Source organism: Girardinichthys multiradiatus, chromosome 19 (assembly GCF_021462225.1).
Source record: "Girardinichthys multiradiatus isolate DD_20200921_A chromosome 19, DD_fGirMul_XY1, whole genome shotgun sequence".
Classification (NCBI taxonomy): Eukaryota; Metazoa; Chordata; class Actinopteri; order Cyprinodontiformes; family Goodeidae; genus Girardinichthys; species Girardinichthys multiradiatus.
In genome coordinates this window covers 13,614,647-13,632,964 of record NC_061811.1, presented here as the reverse complement: position 1 = coordinate 13,632,964, position 18,318 = coordinate 13,614,647, and the positions used below count along the sequence as shown (strand labels likewise).

Here is an 18,318-nt window from a genome sequence, read left to right as displayed (position 1 = left end):
TCCCACCTGATCTTCATCAGTTGGGTATGACGACTGTGTGAGTCTACGCTGGATTCACTATTTGCAAGATCACTTTGTAAAACAGGTGTTTAGTCCCGCAACTAAACATACAATTCTTTATGCATTCTTCAACCATGCATTATAAAGAGCCACATCTTTCCCACAGGGGATACTAAAGAGAATAATAAGTTGTTCTCACAGTTCTTTCCCCAAAATGGAAAACAGAAATGATCAGGTTTCAGTTTCTGTCTCTACTTGACAAAAGATGCTCAATGATGGGACTCCTCTGCATGTAAGAGCACCCGATTATCAAAGGTCATTTTTCATTGCAGCCTGGATGATGTCTGTGCATGGGAAGACTAGACGGATTTGTTTTTTTGATTTGTCTCAACCATGAACATACAGTATAGGCATTGTATTCAGCTCTTATTACTTTGATACCCATAAATAAAAAAAACATTGAAATCCATTCCTTCTGTAGTAATTTAATATGTAAAGACATTCTACCTGTGTGTAATTTAGTTCCATATAAAAAAAAAACACTGGTTTGTGAAGGCCTCAGAGTTATGTTGGAGAACATTAGTGATCGAGAAGACCAAGGAACCCAGCAGACAGGTCAGGGATGAAGTTGTGGAGACGCTTAAAGCAGGGTTAGATTAAAATACTATCCCAAGTGTTAAAGATCTGATGGAGAACAGTTTAATCCATCATTTAAAAATGAAAAGAGTATGACACAGTTGCAAACCTATCAGCACCAACCCAAACTGATCCACTACGCAAGGACTATATCAACCAGAGGAGCAGCTAAGAGGCCCAGGATAACTAGAAGAGCTGTAGAGATTCACAGCTCAGGAAGAAGAAGAGTGGCACAAAGAAAGCCATTGTTGAAAGAACAGCTTAAAAAGTCCTATTTGCAATTTGCCAAAAGCCGTGTAGGAGACACAGCTAAAATACAGAAGAAGACCCATTCTTCAGATGAGATCAAAAACATATTGTGGCCTACATGCATAACGCTATGTATGAAGGAAAACTACAATTTCACATGTTCACTCTCCATCTAATCATACTGACCTAGAGCTTTTTTACAAAGACGAATGAGAATAAACTAGAAAAATACCAAAAAAGACTTGCTGTACATGCATCTAAAGGTGGTTCCAAAAAGTATTAACTCAAGGGGGCTGAATAAAAATGCACTCCTTATTTTTCTCTCCCTTCACAATTATACAATACTTTGTGCTGGTCTTTCATATAAAGTTCCAATAAAATGCCCTGATGTTTGTGGCTCTAACATTACACAATGTGAAAGTTTCAAAGGATTTGAATATTTGTGCAAGGCATTGTACATTATTTAATCACTCACCGCAGTCTCTGCTAAGCATGCCAGGCTGGCACGGCATGATGCACCTGTAGGAGCCAATGGTGTTCTTGCAGCTCCAGGTGCCACACACTGAGCTTCCAAACTCTTGACACTCATCCTGGTCTGCATTAAAAAATTAAAGGGAGAACAATGTTTGTTGGAATCTCACAAAAAGGGTCTATAATTAGCTACATTGTGAGTCAGACACAGATGCATGCACCCTCACACACAAACTTGTAATCCCTCCAATGCTCCTCTGCTCATAGAGTAATGTCTGTGCAACAGGAGTTGGCCAGGGGGCTGTGGTGTAGCTGTCCTCCATAAACGAAACAGGCAACAAAAATGGCCAAAAACAATATTGTCACAGTCACCAAATAAGTTGTGAAGGAGGTAAGGGGAGACGTTCCAGAGGGAAAAACAGCTCCTGCTCACAATGCAGTCATTCATGCTTCCCTCAAGGGAGTGGGAGTTTAGGGCTCCAGCCACACAGACCTCTCATCCTGGGGATCATGGAGGAAAGCCTCTAAGCCAGGCCTGGACACTTTCACTGGAATGGAGTCTTCATGTGCTATAGATAATCAATCATAGCAAGCGGCACTACGCTTAAGCCCTAATGTAGCATGACGATCAAACAGCTAATGCTGACACACTGGTTCACACATGGAGCGCAAAGCCCAGGGCAGAGTTGGGGTCAACAGCCACCATGATGGGACCACCATAACTGGACATCAACAGAGTTGTAGCCTATCTTACCTTCACAGTCAGCTGAATCAGTGTTGAACTTGAAGCCGGCTTCGCACAAGCATAAGAAAGAGCCGTCACTGTTCACACACTCTCCTCGAATACACACATCGTCTCTGCTACACTCATCCACATCTATAATAGGAGTAAAGAAAAAAGAAAGGAAACCAACAGATAAACAACAGATAACAGCAGGAAAGGTGGGTTGAGATATAATTTGTCCTCATTGGAGACAAGAGGACTTTCTCATAAGCATCAAGAAATGACTATTCAAAAGCTTGTTTGAACTTTAAAGTGTTTAGATTTAATGGAAAACTAGAAATCAAAGGAAAATATATCTATATTTATATTTACAGTAAGAGACATTGTGCTGACTTTCAGTCGTAGTGGTAGCATCATGCTGAGGCCCTGTTGTGCTGCAGGCAGTATGAATGCATTAAGCTCAATTCCATCCACTCCGAAAAACAAAAACAAACAAAAAAACTACTTTTCCAATGCTTCAATGAATGCAGCGTTCATAGTGATGATGAGTGTATGCAAACGTCTGACTGGCACTCTACAGGTTAAGAACACTTCTCTCAGGCTAAAATGTAAAAATGAGTGGTACATGCTTGATTAGCTACAGATGGGAGGATAATTGCAGCATAATGACTTAATGTTTAAGGTACTTGGACATGGTAAAACATAGAGCAATAGGAAGGAAAGAGGTTGCGTTGATCATCAAGGTTCCTTTCTAAATGTTTAACAATCACATTACGCTTACAGAAATAAAAAGGTAAACTTTTAAAGCAAAGATAAGGAAAAACAGATCCAATGAGCAAATAAAAGGAACATGCTGCAACTCTGTGGATTGGAGTTATTTCTCTATTTCTCTCTATATTTATGGTGCAACTTGCTAATCTGGATCGAGTTAAAATGGGTTTCAGTCTGTTGTCAGTTTTTTATAATAGATTTTCCATTTTGGGACTAAGCATCATATTGGTATCACATGCCAAAGCCCATCTTTCATTGAAATGACCTCACAAACCCCTCTTCCTCCCCCTGTAGGCTCATGTCAGAGGGGTCTGGCTTTCATTCTGTCAGCACTGTACACACCAAGGCAGACTGCAAAAAAATATACGACACCCGCTGATTTATAGGATAATTAGGGTTCAGTATTTGCTGTGGCGGCAAGCCAAAGTACCTGACACAGCCTGGGCAATTTGCTCAAAGTGTGGAGGATATCATAGCCGCTGCACGGCCAACACTTTGGTAGCAAGATGTCCGTGTTTTAGGACTAACTATAGATCTCCACTGTAAGTAAATCTTGGCAGGCATCATGGTGGATATTGCCTGTGTTTTTAGGGAGTTACCTGCTTTAGCTCATGTCTGGACATTGCAAGGCTAGACAATCTTACATTAGTTAACTCCACTTCTTCCTTGCAAGACCCACCAGAAACAACATTGATCCAATTCTAACATCCTGTTTATTAATTTTATATTTTTTACAGCAAAAGCTTCAGTTTGTTCAAAAGTCTTCTTCATTTGACAATCAGGCTCCATTTGTTTCCTTTCCTATGACCAGTGGGTTACTGGGTGCGGCTGACAAAACATCAAACTGATTTTCTAGCTAGGACAGTTGATGAAGCCATGGCCCATTACACTCAGCTTCGGCACCCAGGAGTGTTTGGTGAGAACAGCCTGACTGCACTGAATCAGGAAACACATGCAAGACAGCTAAATGTCTTTAGAAAGTATTCATACTTTAAAACATTAATAACCACAAACATGCATATGCATTTTATTGAGATTTTATAGACCAACACAAGGTAGAGCATGATTGTGAAGTATAAGGAAGGTGATGCATGGTTTCCAAAATCTCTGAGAAATAAAGATCTGAAAAGTGTGGTGTGCATTTGTATTCAGCCACATTTTGGTGCAATTACAGCTGCAAATCTTTTCAGATATGTTCTACCAGCTGTGAACATCTAGACAATTAAATAATTATTCATTCTTTTGTTGCAAAGTAGCTCAAACTTAGGTGACTTTGAATTAAGAACATCTGTAAACAAACTTTTAAGTCCTGCCACAGATTTTCTATTTTATTTAAGTGAGGTCCGAAGATTTTATGGCTGAATGTTTAAGGATGGAAGGTAAGTTTCAATTCAAGTTTTTGCAGACTTTAGCAGGTTTTCCATCAATACTATCCTATATTAACCTCCATCCATCATCTGACTAACTCTGACCAAATATTCCCACACTATGATGCTGCCACCACCATGTTTTACAGTGTGGTTCTACGACATCAGTTTTCCAACCACCACACACAACAGTTTTCATTCATGTCAAAAAGGTTACATTTTGGTATCCACTGACCAGAGCACCTTATTTACATGTTTGCTGTGTCCCGTATGTGGCTGGTGGCAAATTGCAACCAAGACCTCTTCTGGCTTCCTGTCAAAAATGTCTTTCTTATCACTAATCTTCCACACAGGCTCAATGTGTGGATTGCATGACTAATACTCATTCTGTCAACAGATTGTCCCACTCGAGCTTTGAATCTCTGCAGCACCTTCCAAGTTACAATGGGCCTCCAAGAGATCCTCCAAGCTTAATATATTGTTTTATAACCTAAGCCTGCTTTAAATGACTCTACAACGTTATCCCTGACCTGTCTGGTGTGTTCCTTTGTCTTCATGATGCTGTTGGTTCACTAAGATTCTCTAACAAAACTCACAGAAGAACTATATTTAGATAAAATTATGCACAGGTGGACTAACTTATTAGACTCCTGAAGGGTATGGGGTGCACTGGAATTTATTTAGGGGTATCTGAGTAAAGGGGGATCAATGCAAGCCAAACACTTTTAGATTTATATTTGTAAAATATTTTGAAAATCATGCATCATTGTCATTCCATATCACAATTATGCACTAATAAGTGTTGATTTCTCACATTAAATCCCAATGAAGTACGCAGAGGTCTGTGGCTGTAATGTGAAAAAATTTGAGAAAGTTCAAACTGTATGTTTACTTTTAAAAAGTCACTAGATGTAATATTTACTTATGCTAAAACAAAATATAAAACTTATACCTCTATCTCATACCAGCTGCTAATCTGCCAAACCCAGTAACATATCCTTAATAAAATAATTTAAATTATGATTTCCCATTTCCCTGGCAGCCAGGGCGTCCATCGGTGGGGGTAAATCCATCAGGACACATGCATCTGTAGGAGCCCTTCGTATTCAGGCAGCTTCCTCCTACACAGATCTCCGCCATGGTTAAACACTCGTTGATGTCTGTCACAAACATGCCCAAATAGACTCACACAGCTGTGTCAACATACCAGCATGTGGTAACTCATGAGAAGCAGCAAACCACTAATGGTACAGGTCAAATCTATAAATACCCCTGCAAGATGTCCCGTCCACTAACTCGAGTCCAGATGGGCAAGAGCAGCTATAGGAGCCGATGGTGTTGGTGCACTGGCCTCCCAGGCACAAGCTAGAATCCTCACATTCATTCACATCTGCATTTACACACAGAGAGACCAGATCAACCCAACAGTTACATGAGCTATGAATCATCTGGTCACACTGCAAATCTGCTTTTTGTGTAACACAAAGATCTTCCAGACCACAGGGAACTAATCATCCATCTTCGCCTTCAATAGTGCCTTCCCAGAGGAGGGGTCATGCAGTGTTGGAACAGATGACTGTGAAAATGAGATCTTAAATTTTATTGACCACAGCGAGACACCCCACTGTTTTGTACCTTCACACGAGAGGCCATTGGGTGCTACGCTGAAGCCCGGATCGCAGGACATGCAGGAGAAGGAGCCCTCTGTGTTAATGCATACACCTCCAAGGCAAACACCTGGAGCCTGGCACTCGTCAATATCTAAGTAAGAGAAGAAAGGTTTAGATGTAGCTTATCAACAGAAGAAAATCTCCAAAGTATCCCTTAAAGAATATTAAAGGCTAAGTGTGACTCAGCTTGAAGTGCTGCCATACAGTAAGCACAGCTCTCTTTATTAGATTGCACTGACAGTGGGTTTATGAAAAAGAGTGAACAGATAAGTATGTGGGATGGCCATTAAATTTGAAATAGCTAGTTATTACAGGTGACGCATAATTACTAATAGCACAAGCAGTCTCCAGCTTGCCCATATGTGATTACTGGAAATTCCTTACTGGAACAGATTGTATTTTGTTAGACTAGAAAATAATGTGGGCCATTGTTAAAGGGCAAATATCATTGCACTATTGAGCCATAAAACCAACAAATATTGAAAGTATGAAACATAAACAAATCATAATCTGCCCTTCCATTATGTTTTAAAGCATATGGCTAGTTTAAAAAGCATAATAAAAAGCCTTTGTATTCTTGTAAACTAATTGTTTAAGGAAATAAGAGATGCCTCCTGAGTGTCTTCTTCTGGAGGCTTTCCAGGCACCTCCCACGGGGAGCAGGTCCCAGGAGAGAAGACAAAATATTCCTTATGAACAGGGATCACATTGGGATCCCCCAGAACCGGCAGGAGAGTATTGCTGGGGAGATGGATGTTTGGGTTCACTGCTGAAGATGTTAGCACCCTAATCTCGAAAAAGTGGAAGACAAGGAATGGATTGAACTCTCCCTGCATCCGCCACATGTGTAGCATGTGCTTAAATTTCAGTAATAATGCTGGTCGGAATTGTAGCAGAATTAACAATGGCAATGTGAATGTTGCCAGACACTTCATTTCAAATGACAGTTTGTGCCTTAAGTGGTTATTTAACACTGCGTTTAATTATGGGCAGACTGCACTTGCCAGAGCACTTTTTAATCCCTCCTTAGGTGGTTGATTTCTTAGGTCTCCAAGCTACTGCACTCAGGAATTTTGTCTGACTTCCCCCTCCTCACTGCATAAATTTTGCCAAACCAATCAGCATCATTATACTCCAATTCAAGTTGGAGCCTTTCCTTTCACTGCTTTTATCTTGGGAGAACATTGCGCTAGACACTGATACATTTAACATATCTCAATTCCGTTCATGGAAACATATACAACTACCTTGAACAAAATTAGAAAGTAAGAAATGCTAAAAATAATATCATATGCACTTTATGTCATTGAGATTGCTCTGTTTGGGTTCAACAGGGCAAACTTGCCTCATAGCGTTGTAATAAAGGGGGAGGTAGTGGAATTTGTTTTAAATTAAACCCCTAATATTTTCCATGGCACAAAAAACATCCATTAAAATCCCATAAAATACTGACTTGTACTTTGTTTTGTGAAATCATTTCCCATTACAAAGATACATATCAGTGAGGGATCTTCCTCTCAGGCTAGATCCACACTCTGGTATAAATGACTAACGCAGAGTGTGTTTGAACCTCTTTTATGTAATCATTCCTCTTTTCCTTCCAATGAAGTCATGACACATCTATCCTCACGGGATTTGTCCGAGCTGCCATTGAACTGCACTGATCTCATAAAATTATGTCAAGAAAAATGTACAGAGTACTGTAAATATCTTTCTAATCATGTTCTGTGACTGAAACGTGATCCTGTTGATTGTGTTTTACATTCACAGGTGTGACTGTCCTCAGACAATTGGAAACCAGCTCTACAGCTCTTGCAGGTGTAAAATCCTGGGGTGTTAACGCACAGTTGGCTAGGACACAAGTTACCCTCTGAGCACTCATCCACATCTGGACTCATATACACATCATACCACAAGATCACCATCTTTGGGTTTAAATAAATAAAGACTGCCAGTTGCAATCAATTAGATAATGGTCTTTTGAGCTGTGCTATCTGCAGGATATTTGCCTGACATCATCCTGTTCTGTTTGAGGTTTAGTGTCTTACTCCAATAAGCACAGGTCAGTAGTGATGCCAAACAATGGAAGAGTTCAAGTCCCAGCTATGAAGTCTGGAAATTACATGTTTAATATGAAGGTATTTTGGCTCCTAGCTGTCACTACCAATGCTCTGTAAACACAGCCTAAGTTCTCACTGAAAATTACAAACGAAACCTGACATACTCATCCTCTGTTGAAACAAATCTGGATCAGAGGCATGTTTAAAAACGCAACTCTACCTTCACATTCTTGTTCATCGTCAGAAACTGTGAAACCAGGCTGACAAGTGACGCACTTGAATGAACCATCAGTGTTTGTACATTTTCCCTGGGGGCATGTAGTTGGAACTGCACACTCATCGATATCTGTTGTGAGACAATGAATACAATAAGAAATATTCAGTCATAAAAAAACAGAAAAACAATCAAGTCTATACTGTTTCAATTGCATATTAAAGGAAAAGAAAAAGTCACTTAGAGGCTGCTAAAGACTGGAGAAAAGGTTCACAAACCAGCTGGACAACAACACAAAACATGCATCCAGAGCTATGATAGAAAAGTTCAAATCTATTGTTCTGAACTGTGGTAAAAGTACCGCTGATGGTGCTTTGGCTGCCTTCAGTTGTACTCAAAATAATGGCTAACAGTTATTTAATGACCAAACCCAACTTAACATGTTGGGTTTTGCTAGTAGCAGTAATTGCTATAACAATGCATGTTTCTTCATTTTGTAAATCCAAACATTAGCTACATGTTCATTAATGAGGGCTGAATTGTACAGCATTAGAAAAACATTGTAATGAGACACAAACCATTAAAAGTGCAGAGATATTTTTTTCACTGTGGCTATTACTAGGTTTCATATGCAAGGCTGCCATGTTGGATTTTGAGTTGGGGGTTGATGGGAAATCTCTGACTTTCCTGCTTGAAATTCCATCTTCAGATTAAGAACTGTGAGATTTTTAAAACGTCCTACATTTTTTTTCCTTTTCCAAGCCGTACTGTACTACGATTTAAAAAGTTTGTCAAGATGGCGGTACTTGAAAAACGTGGTACTTTCCCAATTGGTACTCATAAAAAGTTTGAGAATCACTGGTTGAGATCAGAGCATGATCATTTGTACGGACTGGGGGTGTGTCCAGGGTGTACCATCTCTCACCCAATGATGGCTGAAGATAGATACAAACCCCCCTGCAACCGTGAAAGAATAAGCAGACATAGAGGATGGACGGATGGATGGATGTTCATGTGTTAGAATGGCCCAGTCAAATTCTAGACATAAATCCAGTTGAGAATCTGTGGTAGGACTTCAATGTTGACCTTATGAATGCTCTCCATACAATCTGACTGAGCCTGGGTAATAATGGAGAGAATAATGGCTAAACATTTCAGTTTTGAGATGCTAAAGCTCGTAGTCCTTAAAGAATATAAGATATATAAGAATATAAGCTTTTTCACCACCAAAATCAGCTCTGTAATCAAAACGTTAAAATACATCATGCAGAAGTCTTATTACAAGCTACCATTTTAAACGAGAAATGCTAAATAAACCAACCTTGACAGAGTTCCCCATCAAAAGACACACGATACCCTGCAGGGCAGTTCTCACATGTATAAGACCCTTCTGAGTTTAGACAGATCCCGTTGGAACAGGTAGACAGGGACTGGCACTCATCAATATCTGAGGAGGACCAACACATGGACATGCATGTATGTTTACAGTGGGCCTCAATAATATCTGGAGAGAAACCAGTTAAATAACAAAAAACATTTAACATTTAGCTTACAAAGTGGACAGATGGGGTGAGAAAGTCACTAATGGTTTTTCTAAAAGAAAAGCTGGAGATTAATTGTACCTTCACATCTCTGCCTGTCCTCAGACACTCTATAGCCAGCTTGGCATCGGGTGCAAAAGAAGGATCCCTCTGTGTTGGCACACAGCCCTTTATAGCAAAGGTCTCCCTGTGCACACTCATCAATGTCTGGAAAGAATGAATTTACCACAAGTAGGCCAACATATTGCCAACATACTGTAGTGTTTCTGCAACACAGCAGATTAGTGTAAATCATTAGACAGATATTTTCTTACCTTCACATCTCAGCCCATCAACAGATGGTCCAAACCCAGGCCCGCATTTCTGGCAAATGTACGAACCTGGTGTATTGATGCAAATCCCCGCCTGGCATGCTGTACCACTTGCACACTCATTGAGGTCTAGAAAAAAGTAATAATGTGCTGACATTACTTTGCTGCTGGGAGAGCTTCATTAGCAGAGGCTTGTGCACCAATGAGTTACACTCAATAGCTCCAAATAATTTCTAACAGACCTTCACAAGACTTCCTGTCTGAGGAGACTTGGTAACCAAGGTTACAGGTGCACTTGTGGGTGCCGTCCAAATTGGTGCAGTGGCCGTGGAGACAGACTCCCGGGAGCACACATTCATCCACATCTGGAGGAATGATACAGACGGGGGAAACTGGAGTTCCTCAGAAAACACTTTTGTAGCACTTTTATAAGCCTACAGTGGTGCCTCAAGGCTTCTATAGTAGCACTGTGGAGAAGCAGTCACAGAGGTCCTACTTGGTCATGCTGCATAAATACCTTCTGACAGACAGTTACCTTGGCAAACATTGTCTGGTGAGAGTGTGTAGCCTTGGAAACAGTTGCACATATAGGAGCCCTCTCTGTTGACACAACGACCACGGCCGCAAATGGTTTGGTTCAAGCATTCATTGACATCTGAGATCAGAGAACAGCATAAACTGAATGAATGGGGGATGGGATCATTTTACCAGAACTACACAATGTGATCCAAGTGTCAGTTCCCAAATTACAATAATACAAACACATGAACATTTCTCAGCTGTTCTGATTTTTGTCTGGAAACATTAGCATAACCACATAGTTAAAAAATAAAACAGATAGTTCAGGATTTTTGAGATTAGGTTTTATCAAAGGGTCAAACTCAGTTAATATATTTTGATTTTATTTAGTTGGTCACAGAGGCTGATGCTTACAGCTATACTGACAGGGGCAAAGACCAAAGCCAACTTCTTCTATGTCAAAACAACTACCTATTTATGATAATGCTATTATGGTAACATTTAAAATGTTGTCCCATTTACTTTCATTGTTATTTACATAGAAGCTAACAATTATTTAAACTGGAAATGGAGGTAGGAGGCTATGCACAACCAATGCTGTTCCTCTGTGAAACAGGTACTGGAATTAAAACATAACTATAATTATATATGGATTAACTGTCATACCCACGGTGGCTGTGTGCAGTGTAGTGTGTGTTTTTTTCCCTTTATTGCAGGGTGAGACTGACAGCTGCTGCCGCACAGGTGTTCTGCATCTGAGTGCAATCACCAGAGCTTTATAAGGAGCTGGAACCTGGAAGGAAGCGTCAGCTTGTTGTTTCAACCAGCGTTTCTGTCCCTGTTTTTTCGAATATGGTCTCTTGCTACACTGCTCCTAGATTCCCAAAAGCTCCTGTTCTACGTATTGTGCTCAGGCGAATGTTGAACGCCATACTCCATCGAACCTGCCGTGAGCCTCCTTTCCACTCCTGCCTCCAGCCCTGCCGCTCTGAAGGAAACATCACACCCTTGTCCACCTGGCTGTCCACCCTCCAACACTTCTCGCGTCATTGCAGCAGAAACACTCGAAAATCACATAGAGAGGACGAAAGCACACCAGCGCAGCCTTCTCCATTTTTTCCCCAGAACCTCAATAACCTTTGTCCTCTTCTCCTCAGTGAAGATTCTGATCCCTCCAGCAATTCCAGTCCGGGTCCAAATCCTATCTGCTCACAAATTCAATAAATTGTTAAAACACTGTTCTGTCCTCGTGGTTGTGTCACATTCAGAGTCCGAGAAAACAAATAATATGACATTAACTGTGATTAACCACATTTTGTGGTTCAGTTTCACTTACAACACACAGGCCTAACCTACCGAATCATGAAATCACCTAAATAACACCTTTAACCTAAAAGACCACGAAAGGCAAAAAGTCATGCAAAAATCTAAAGAACTTCAAAAACAGAAGAGAAACAATGTCACTAACATCTCTCAGACTGGAAAGGGTTACAAAGTATATTGTACAGCTTTGGGACTCCAGCAAACCACAGAGAGAGCCATTATCTACAAAAAGAGAAAACATTAGGCAGCAGTAAGCTTAACTGGGAGAGGCTGACCTACAAGAATTACTCCAGGAGTGAATCAACGACTCTTCCAGAAGGCCACCAGAGAAAGCATTTAATGCACTGCCGGCCTCACTTGCCTCAGTTAAAGTCAGTATTCATTATTCAACAAAAAGAATGAGACTGGGCAAATATAGAATGCATGGGAAAGTTTAGTGACAAAACCACTGCTGACCAAAAATAAAACAAAATCTCACATTTCCCAAAAAACATTGTCCATAATCTCCAAGACTTCTGGGAAAACATTCTGTAGACTGACAAGACAAACATGGAACACAGCATTTCAAGGAAAGAACATCTTACTGACAGCCAAACATGGTGGTGGTAACAAGATGGTCTGGGGCTGCTTTGCTGCTTCAGAATGACCAATTTTAGAAAAATCCTGAAGGAGAATGTTTGGCCATTGGTTTGAGAGCTAAGAACCAAGCCACTAGGGTTATGTAGCAGAACTTCGGCCCAAAGCACACCACTAAGTCTACCTATGAGTGGCTCCAAACAGACAAATGGAAGGTTTTGGGTTAGCCTACTCAAAGACTGGACTTCAATCTGATTAAGAGGATGCGGTATGACCTTAAACATATGTGAAAACCCTCCAATGTGGCTCAGCTATTCTTCAGAGAAGAGTGGGCCAGGATTTCTCCACAGCAATGTAAAATAACTAATTATCACAAACACTTGATGGATGTTGTGGCCGCCAACTCAGGATGCCTGATTTATGTTTCCATCAGCAAAATGTCCAAGATAAAACAAGTTAAAACCATTATTTTCAAATGAAGTTTGTACATGGTTCAAGAATAGCATTCAGAACAACTGCAAGTTGTATCATGAGAACCTTTTACGACTAGTGCCAGTTGCTTTCTTTTCCACTTCATAAATTGCATCTGTGCAACACCTTAATGTTGTAAATACATTATTTAATGGCAAAAATTATCAAGTTTTAACAGTTGCATTTTTTGGATTAGATGATGCTGTTCTGAGAGAAACAGTGAAGTGTTCAAAGAGGAACGGAAAGAAAATAATTTACTGCAAAGAAAATGAAGGGAGGATGTCCCTGAGATGTGATACGGAGCCTGAAATGCAGTGAAAACAACGTAAAAGAGTCACAAAGCTGGTATTGTTGTTCCAACCACAGGCAGAGCCAGATGTCTGTCAGTGTAGCCCAGCACTTTTCTCTGCAATCATCCAGCATCACCCAGACCTCCCCGATAAGCCCCGACAAGGGAATGGAGCTGTTTTCTCTATCACACCAACAATTAGGCTTATCCTCGATTCAGCCAATTTGGCCTAAACTGCCGCACTGCGCTGCCGTCAATTGACTGAAGCAAATACTGCAAACCAGGAGCTGAGGCTGCCTGTTTTAAGTGACTCCACAGCGTCAAACATACAGTGTATTGAAGGTCCTGTCAGCACTGTTGAATTCAGTGTTCAGAGTTAAAATATTTGCAGTTAACCTTCATTTACAGATTTAAAATCAATTACAATTTCCAATGACTTCAAAAAGTACAGTTTTTTGCACTTTGCTATATTACAACTACAAATTTCATAATATTTGCATTGGATTTTAAGTTATAGATCAACACAAAGCTGGACATAATAGTGAAGTGGACTGAAAACGTACATGGTATAAAATTTCTTTACAAATAAAAATCTGGAATTTGTGGTGGTCATATTTATTTAGTCCATTTACTCTGCCACACCTAAATGAAACACAGTAAAACCGGGTTACCTTCAGAAGTGATCTAAATACACTATAAATAGTCTAAATACACTATAAATAGACTCCACCCACAAATAATTAAATCTTATCATAAATACAGCTTTTGTGGAAGGCATGAAAGGTTTGGTAGAGAACATCAATGAACAAACACAGCAGACATGTCAGGGACAAAGTTGTGAAGAAGTTATTAACAGGGTTAGGTTACAGCTCAGCTATAACAGAAAAAGTATGGCACGACTACAAACTTACCAAGACAAGGTACTAAACCATCAGGCCAGACAAGGAGAGCATTAATCCATGGTAACTCTGAGGGAGCTTCATAGATCCTCAGATCAGGTGGGAGAGTAAGTTGAAATAAAAGCTTTCAGTCGTGCTTTCCTTAAATCTGGCCTTTATGGAAGAGAGGCAAAAAAAGCAATTTATGAAAGAAAGCCAGAAGCCTTGTTTGCCATTTGCCACAAGCCATGTAGGAGAAAACATGTAAGGGATGGTTCTCTGGTCATATAAGACCAAAACATAACTTTTTAGCCCTACGCCCAAAATGCAACAATGTGCATGGTGAAAAATGCTCCATGGTGAAACACAGTGGTGATAGCATCAGGTTGGGGGGATGCAGGGAAAACCTTGAGACTGGAGCTGAGGTTCACCTTTCAGCAGGACCAACCACACACAACAGAGAATGAGCCAGATGGAACGGTTTAGATCAAATTCTAATTATGTATTAGAAAGTCCAGTTACAAATCAGACCTAAATCCAATAGAGAAACTGTGGCAAGAAAGATGCTGTTCACAGATGTTCACCATAAAATCTGTCTTAACGTCAGCTGTTTTGCAAAAAAGAATAGTCACAAATTTCAGAGTCCAGATGTGCAAAGGTGAAAGAGACAAACTCTAAAAGAGTTGCAGCTGTAATGACATGAAAGATGGCTCTAAAGAGCATTGACTCATTGCGCCGGGTAAAAATGCACGTCACAATTTATTGATGTCTTTCTTTCTTTTCACTTCACTTCACTTCACTTCACCTCACTTCACAATTATGCACCATTTCTGTTGGTCTAGTAGGCAAGAGGATCATCAGATTTTAAACATGAGCATCATTCACCGAGAAATCAAAAGCTCCTCTAAGATTATTCTTCATATTCATCATTCATTTGGTCTATATTTTCACATTTCTGGAATATAGCAGGAGCTTAGGTTTCCAAACAAATTAAAGGTGTGGAAGGTCATCAGGAGGGGAATGGATATGTAACGCCAGTCAGGCTGTTATGTAATAAGGCCAATTTCAGGTTGGAAGCTCAGAGCATGTTAGTTTTAAGAAAACATGCGCCATGTGTAGTCTGGCGACCGTTTCTAATTCCTGGTAGGAGCCTTAAACCGGATCGCAGACATCGTCATGTGTGAGAGGGAAAGTTTGTTTACATGCCACAACCTCTTTGCAGTAGGGAATTGACCTTTTGGCCCACTCATACATCTCCTGTGACTGCTTGCTTCTCTCATCTACCCTGCCGGCAGTAATAAAGCACTGCTTGCCTCTGCTGGGCTTCACATTTAAACTGGTCAGAGCTCTCCAACAATAATATGCTGTTTATTTAAGGTTCTGGGCAAGAGAAAATATTTGGACTCTCCCAAATTGAAGTATTATAAACATCTTTTTATGGAAGTGGTGATACGAAAAAGATCAGCAATAACACGCTGAATGAGTTTAAACAATAAGAGGTAATGTGTAGAGGCTGGGAGGATACATGGAATTGCTAAACGAGCAAAGAAAGTGGGGGATTGAGATCGGTCCGTGCAATATAACCATCATTTGTTGTGGTTTTGAGCTGTTATGTGAGCTCAGGAATGTCCCACATAGGACCTAAAATATCCAATATAAACTCAAATGAATTGAAAAGATTTAATTTAATTTCTAATTTTTATTCACATCAGCAGAGAGAGCATCCCTCTGAGCAATAAGCCGCGAGGCTGCAAATTGAATTCAGCTCGTGCTACTTGGTCAACTGCACTTCATCACAGGCAGTTGAGGTCTTAAAGCTTTTTTTTGCTTCATTAATGCCAACAAAGAGCAAGAGTTACGTCACCGTAAATCAACACAGAAAGGTATTACTGCTCCAGAGGGAAACCCGGTTTATTTCCAAGAAGCAGTTTGAAATGTCCTCAGGACCCTGGAGATGGGGGAGGTGGTGGTGGTCCTGCTGTTTTGATGGGGTGTTAGGTTGCCTTACCCACACATCTCCCACCGATGGGCCTGAAGCCTGGGCCACAGGCCTGGCACTGGAAGGAGCCAAGAGTGTTGACGCAGTTGCCATTGGGACAGGAGCTGGGATCTCTGCACTCATCTATATCTGGAAAAAATTTAAACATTGTTTGATATAGCTGTTACTACAACAAGCATTCTCAAACAATGCACACATTAATAGAAGAAAGCAAAATTAAGGTCAGAAAGGCAAATAAATACACACACAATCCCCACGAGATAGAGGAAGCTAAATGGTTTCCCTGGCTTGAGCGGAGGAAAATACAATATGTGCTTTGTTACTCTAAAAGAACTTGCTTATTTTGTTGAGTGAACTGGACTCTGCATGCATGCGTTTGTGCTGATCCATGCAAATTACCTTCGCACAGGCCCCTCCATGACTTGGCGAAGCCGGCATTGCATTCACAGGTGTAAGATCCCTCAGTGTTGACGCACTGGCCGTTCTGGCACTTGTTGGGCATGCTGCACTCGTTGATGTCTGCCAAACCGAGGAGAACGGAAAATAAAGTGACTGCTATGTTCCAGGACATTAATTATGAAAGGATGTTTTTAAAACGAACAGTGCTGACGGAAAGAAAACTTGAAGTGCTTTAATGAAAAGAGAGTTAACAGCAGACTTAGGTATGACTGGATACATGATATGTCCTACTGTAAACTGGACTGTGTCTCACCTTGACAGAATTTCCTGTTCTGGGTGATCACCTGGCTGTAGCCACTGTGGCACTGACATGTGTAGGAGCCATAGCTGTTTATGCAGCGACCCTTCCCCTCACATGGGTCCCCTTCACATTCGTTCAAATCTACGGAGGGAAGAAGTATAGGTTTTGTTAGATTGCAGCGGCAGGCAGTGAACACATTCAAGCCCTGATTATAGAGCTCCTAAAAAATGAAGCCGAGGCTGCAGCCAGGACTTTTGTGAGGTAAGTTATTATCATGAAGCAGGTCAGCATAAACAAACAGATCCCTTTTATTTTTGGCTGGTCTGAATTTTCACGGCTACTGCGCCGTTTCATGACTGATTTTACAATTTGTTCTCACTGCAATGAGGACATACAAACCAAAAAAGGGCTTTTTGCTGAAGAACATTAAACCTTTAAATCCTGTCCTGCTCCATCTATAAAGAAACTGAAACATCAATTTATTTCAGTAATTCAATTTAAAGAGGTTAGCTCATACAGTTGATTTTTTTCTGTCAATCTTCATGATTTTGGGAAAGGAAAACCCAAAGTTCAGTTTCTCAGAAAATTTTATTATAACATAGGAGCAATAATAATGAAAGGTTTTGTAATGTGCTACACAATCATGGGAAAGACTTCTGATTTCACAGTTGTCCAGTAGATAGTCACTGGCACCCTCCACAAGGATGATAAGCCAACAAAGGCTATTACTTAACAAGCTGGTGCTGTATCCAAGATTATTATTGGAAAGTTGCGTGGAAGAAAAATCTATAATAGCTATAATAGTAGTGAATCAATAATAGCTGATTTAAAGATATTCTGATATTCTGATCTGCCGAGAGCTGTGTCTCTCACTCTCTTTGGTACTCACCAATGCAACTGTTCTGCAATGCACTGAGCTTGAATCCCGGCTCACAGTCGCAAGTGTATCCGCTCTGCTCAGGAACACATTTTCCATGGCCACATATACTTGGTGAAGTAGCACACTTGTTAATGTCTATGAAAAAGGAAAAGATGTGCAATCGTTACCCAGAAAACAGACATTTCTGACCTGTTGTTAAAGTGGCTGTAAAATATTAAAAAGTGCATTCCAGAAACACATGGTGCTCTCTGCAGGTAACGTTTTTGCTAGTTTATAGGAGGAGACATGGATGAGAGGAGTGGTTTTACAACAGTGTAGTGTTCTAACAGGTGTTGTGGCATTCTTACAAAGAGTTAAGAGCAAAGAAACAGGTCATTCACCACCAAGCCTGACATTAGTTTCGTTCTTCTCTTCTTCCATCCAAAAGCAGTGAGATAAATCTGAGACATGACTTGATTCCTGGCCAAGGAGAAAAGCACTATCTCATCATGACATCTGTAATTCTTCTTATGCCTTTAATCGGTCTGTTGATCACAGTTTTTCTGTCACAAAACAAACTTCTTTGCCTCTGTCCACTCATGATGACAGACCCTTCCAAGAGGCACAATCTCTCTTGGTTTCCTGCGATCCTACCCTGTGTGAAGCACATCAAGTCAAAGCCAATTTGGC

The 18,318-nt window shown here is 40.5% G+C and overlaps 1 protein-coding gene across 1 annotated transcript in view; it reads right to left on the bottom strand.

Moving 5' to 3' along the window:
- The window catches only part of LOC124855485 (latent-transforming growth factor beta-binding protein 2-like), a 122,666-nt gene that overhangs the window by 20,810 nt on the left and 83,538 nt on the right, over window positions 1-18,318 (bottom strand). Inside the window, exons 15-27 of the mRNA XM_047345385.1 lie at window positions 17,659-17,784; window positions 16,782-16,910; window positions 16,469-16,588; window positions 16,079-16,198; window positions 10,550-10,669; window positions 10,257-10,379; window positions 10,018-10,143; window positions 9,785-9,910; window positions 9,484-9,609; window positions 8,169-8,294; window positions 5,854-5,979; window positions 2,111-2,233; window positions 1,361-1,480 (exon numbers count right to left, since the gene is read on the bottom strand). Of these exons, the coding sequence (XP_047201341.1) occupies window positions 1,361-1,480; window positions 2,111-2,233; window positions 5,854-5,979; window positions 8,169-8,294; window positions 9,484-9,609; window positions 9,785-9,910; window positions 10,018-10,143; window positions 10,257-10,379; window positions 10,550-10,669; window positions 16,079-16,198; window positions 16,469-16,588; window positions 16,782-16,910; window positions 17,659-17,784 (1,611 nt within the window). The remainder of the gene's footprint in view (window positions 1-1,360; window positions 1,481-2,110; window positions 2,234-5,853; window positions 5,980-8,168; window positions 8,295-9,483; window positions 9,610-9,784; window positions 9,911-10,017; window positions 10,144-10,256; window positions 10,380-10,549; window positions 10,670-16,078; window positions 16,199-16,468; window positions 16,589-16,781; window positions 16,911-17,658; window positions 17,785-18,318) is intronic.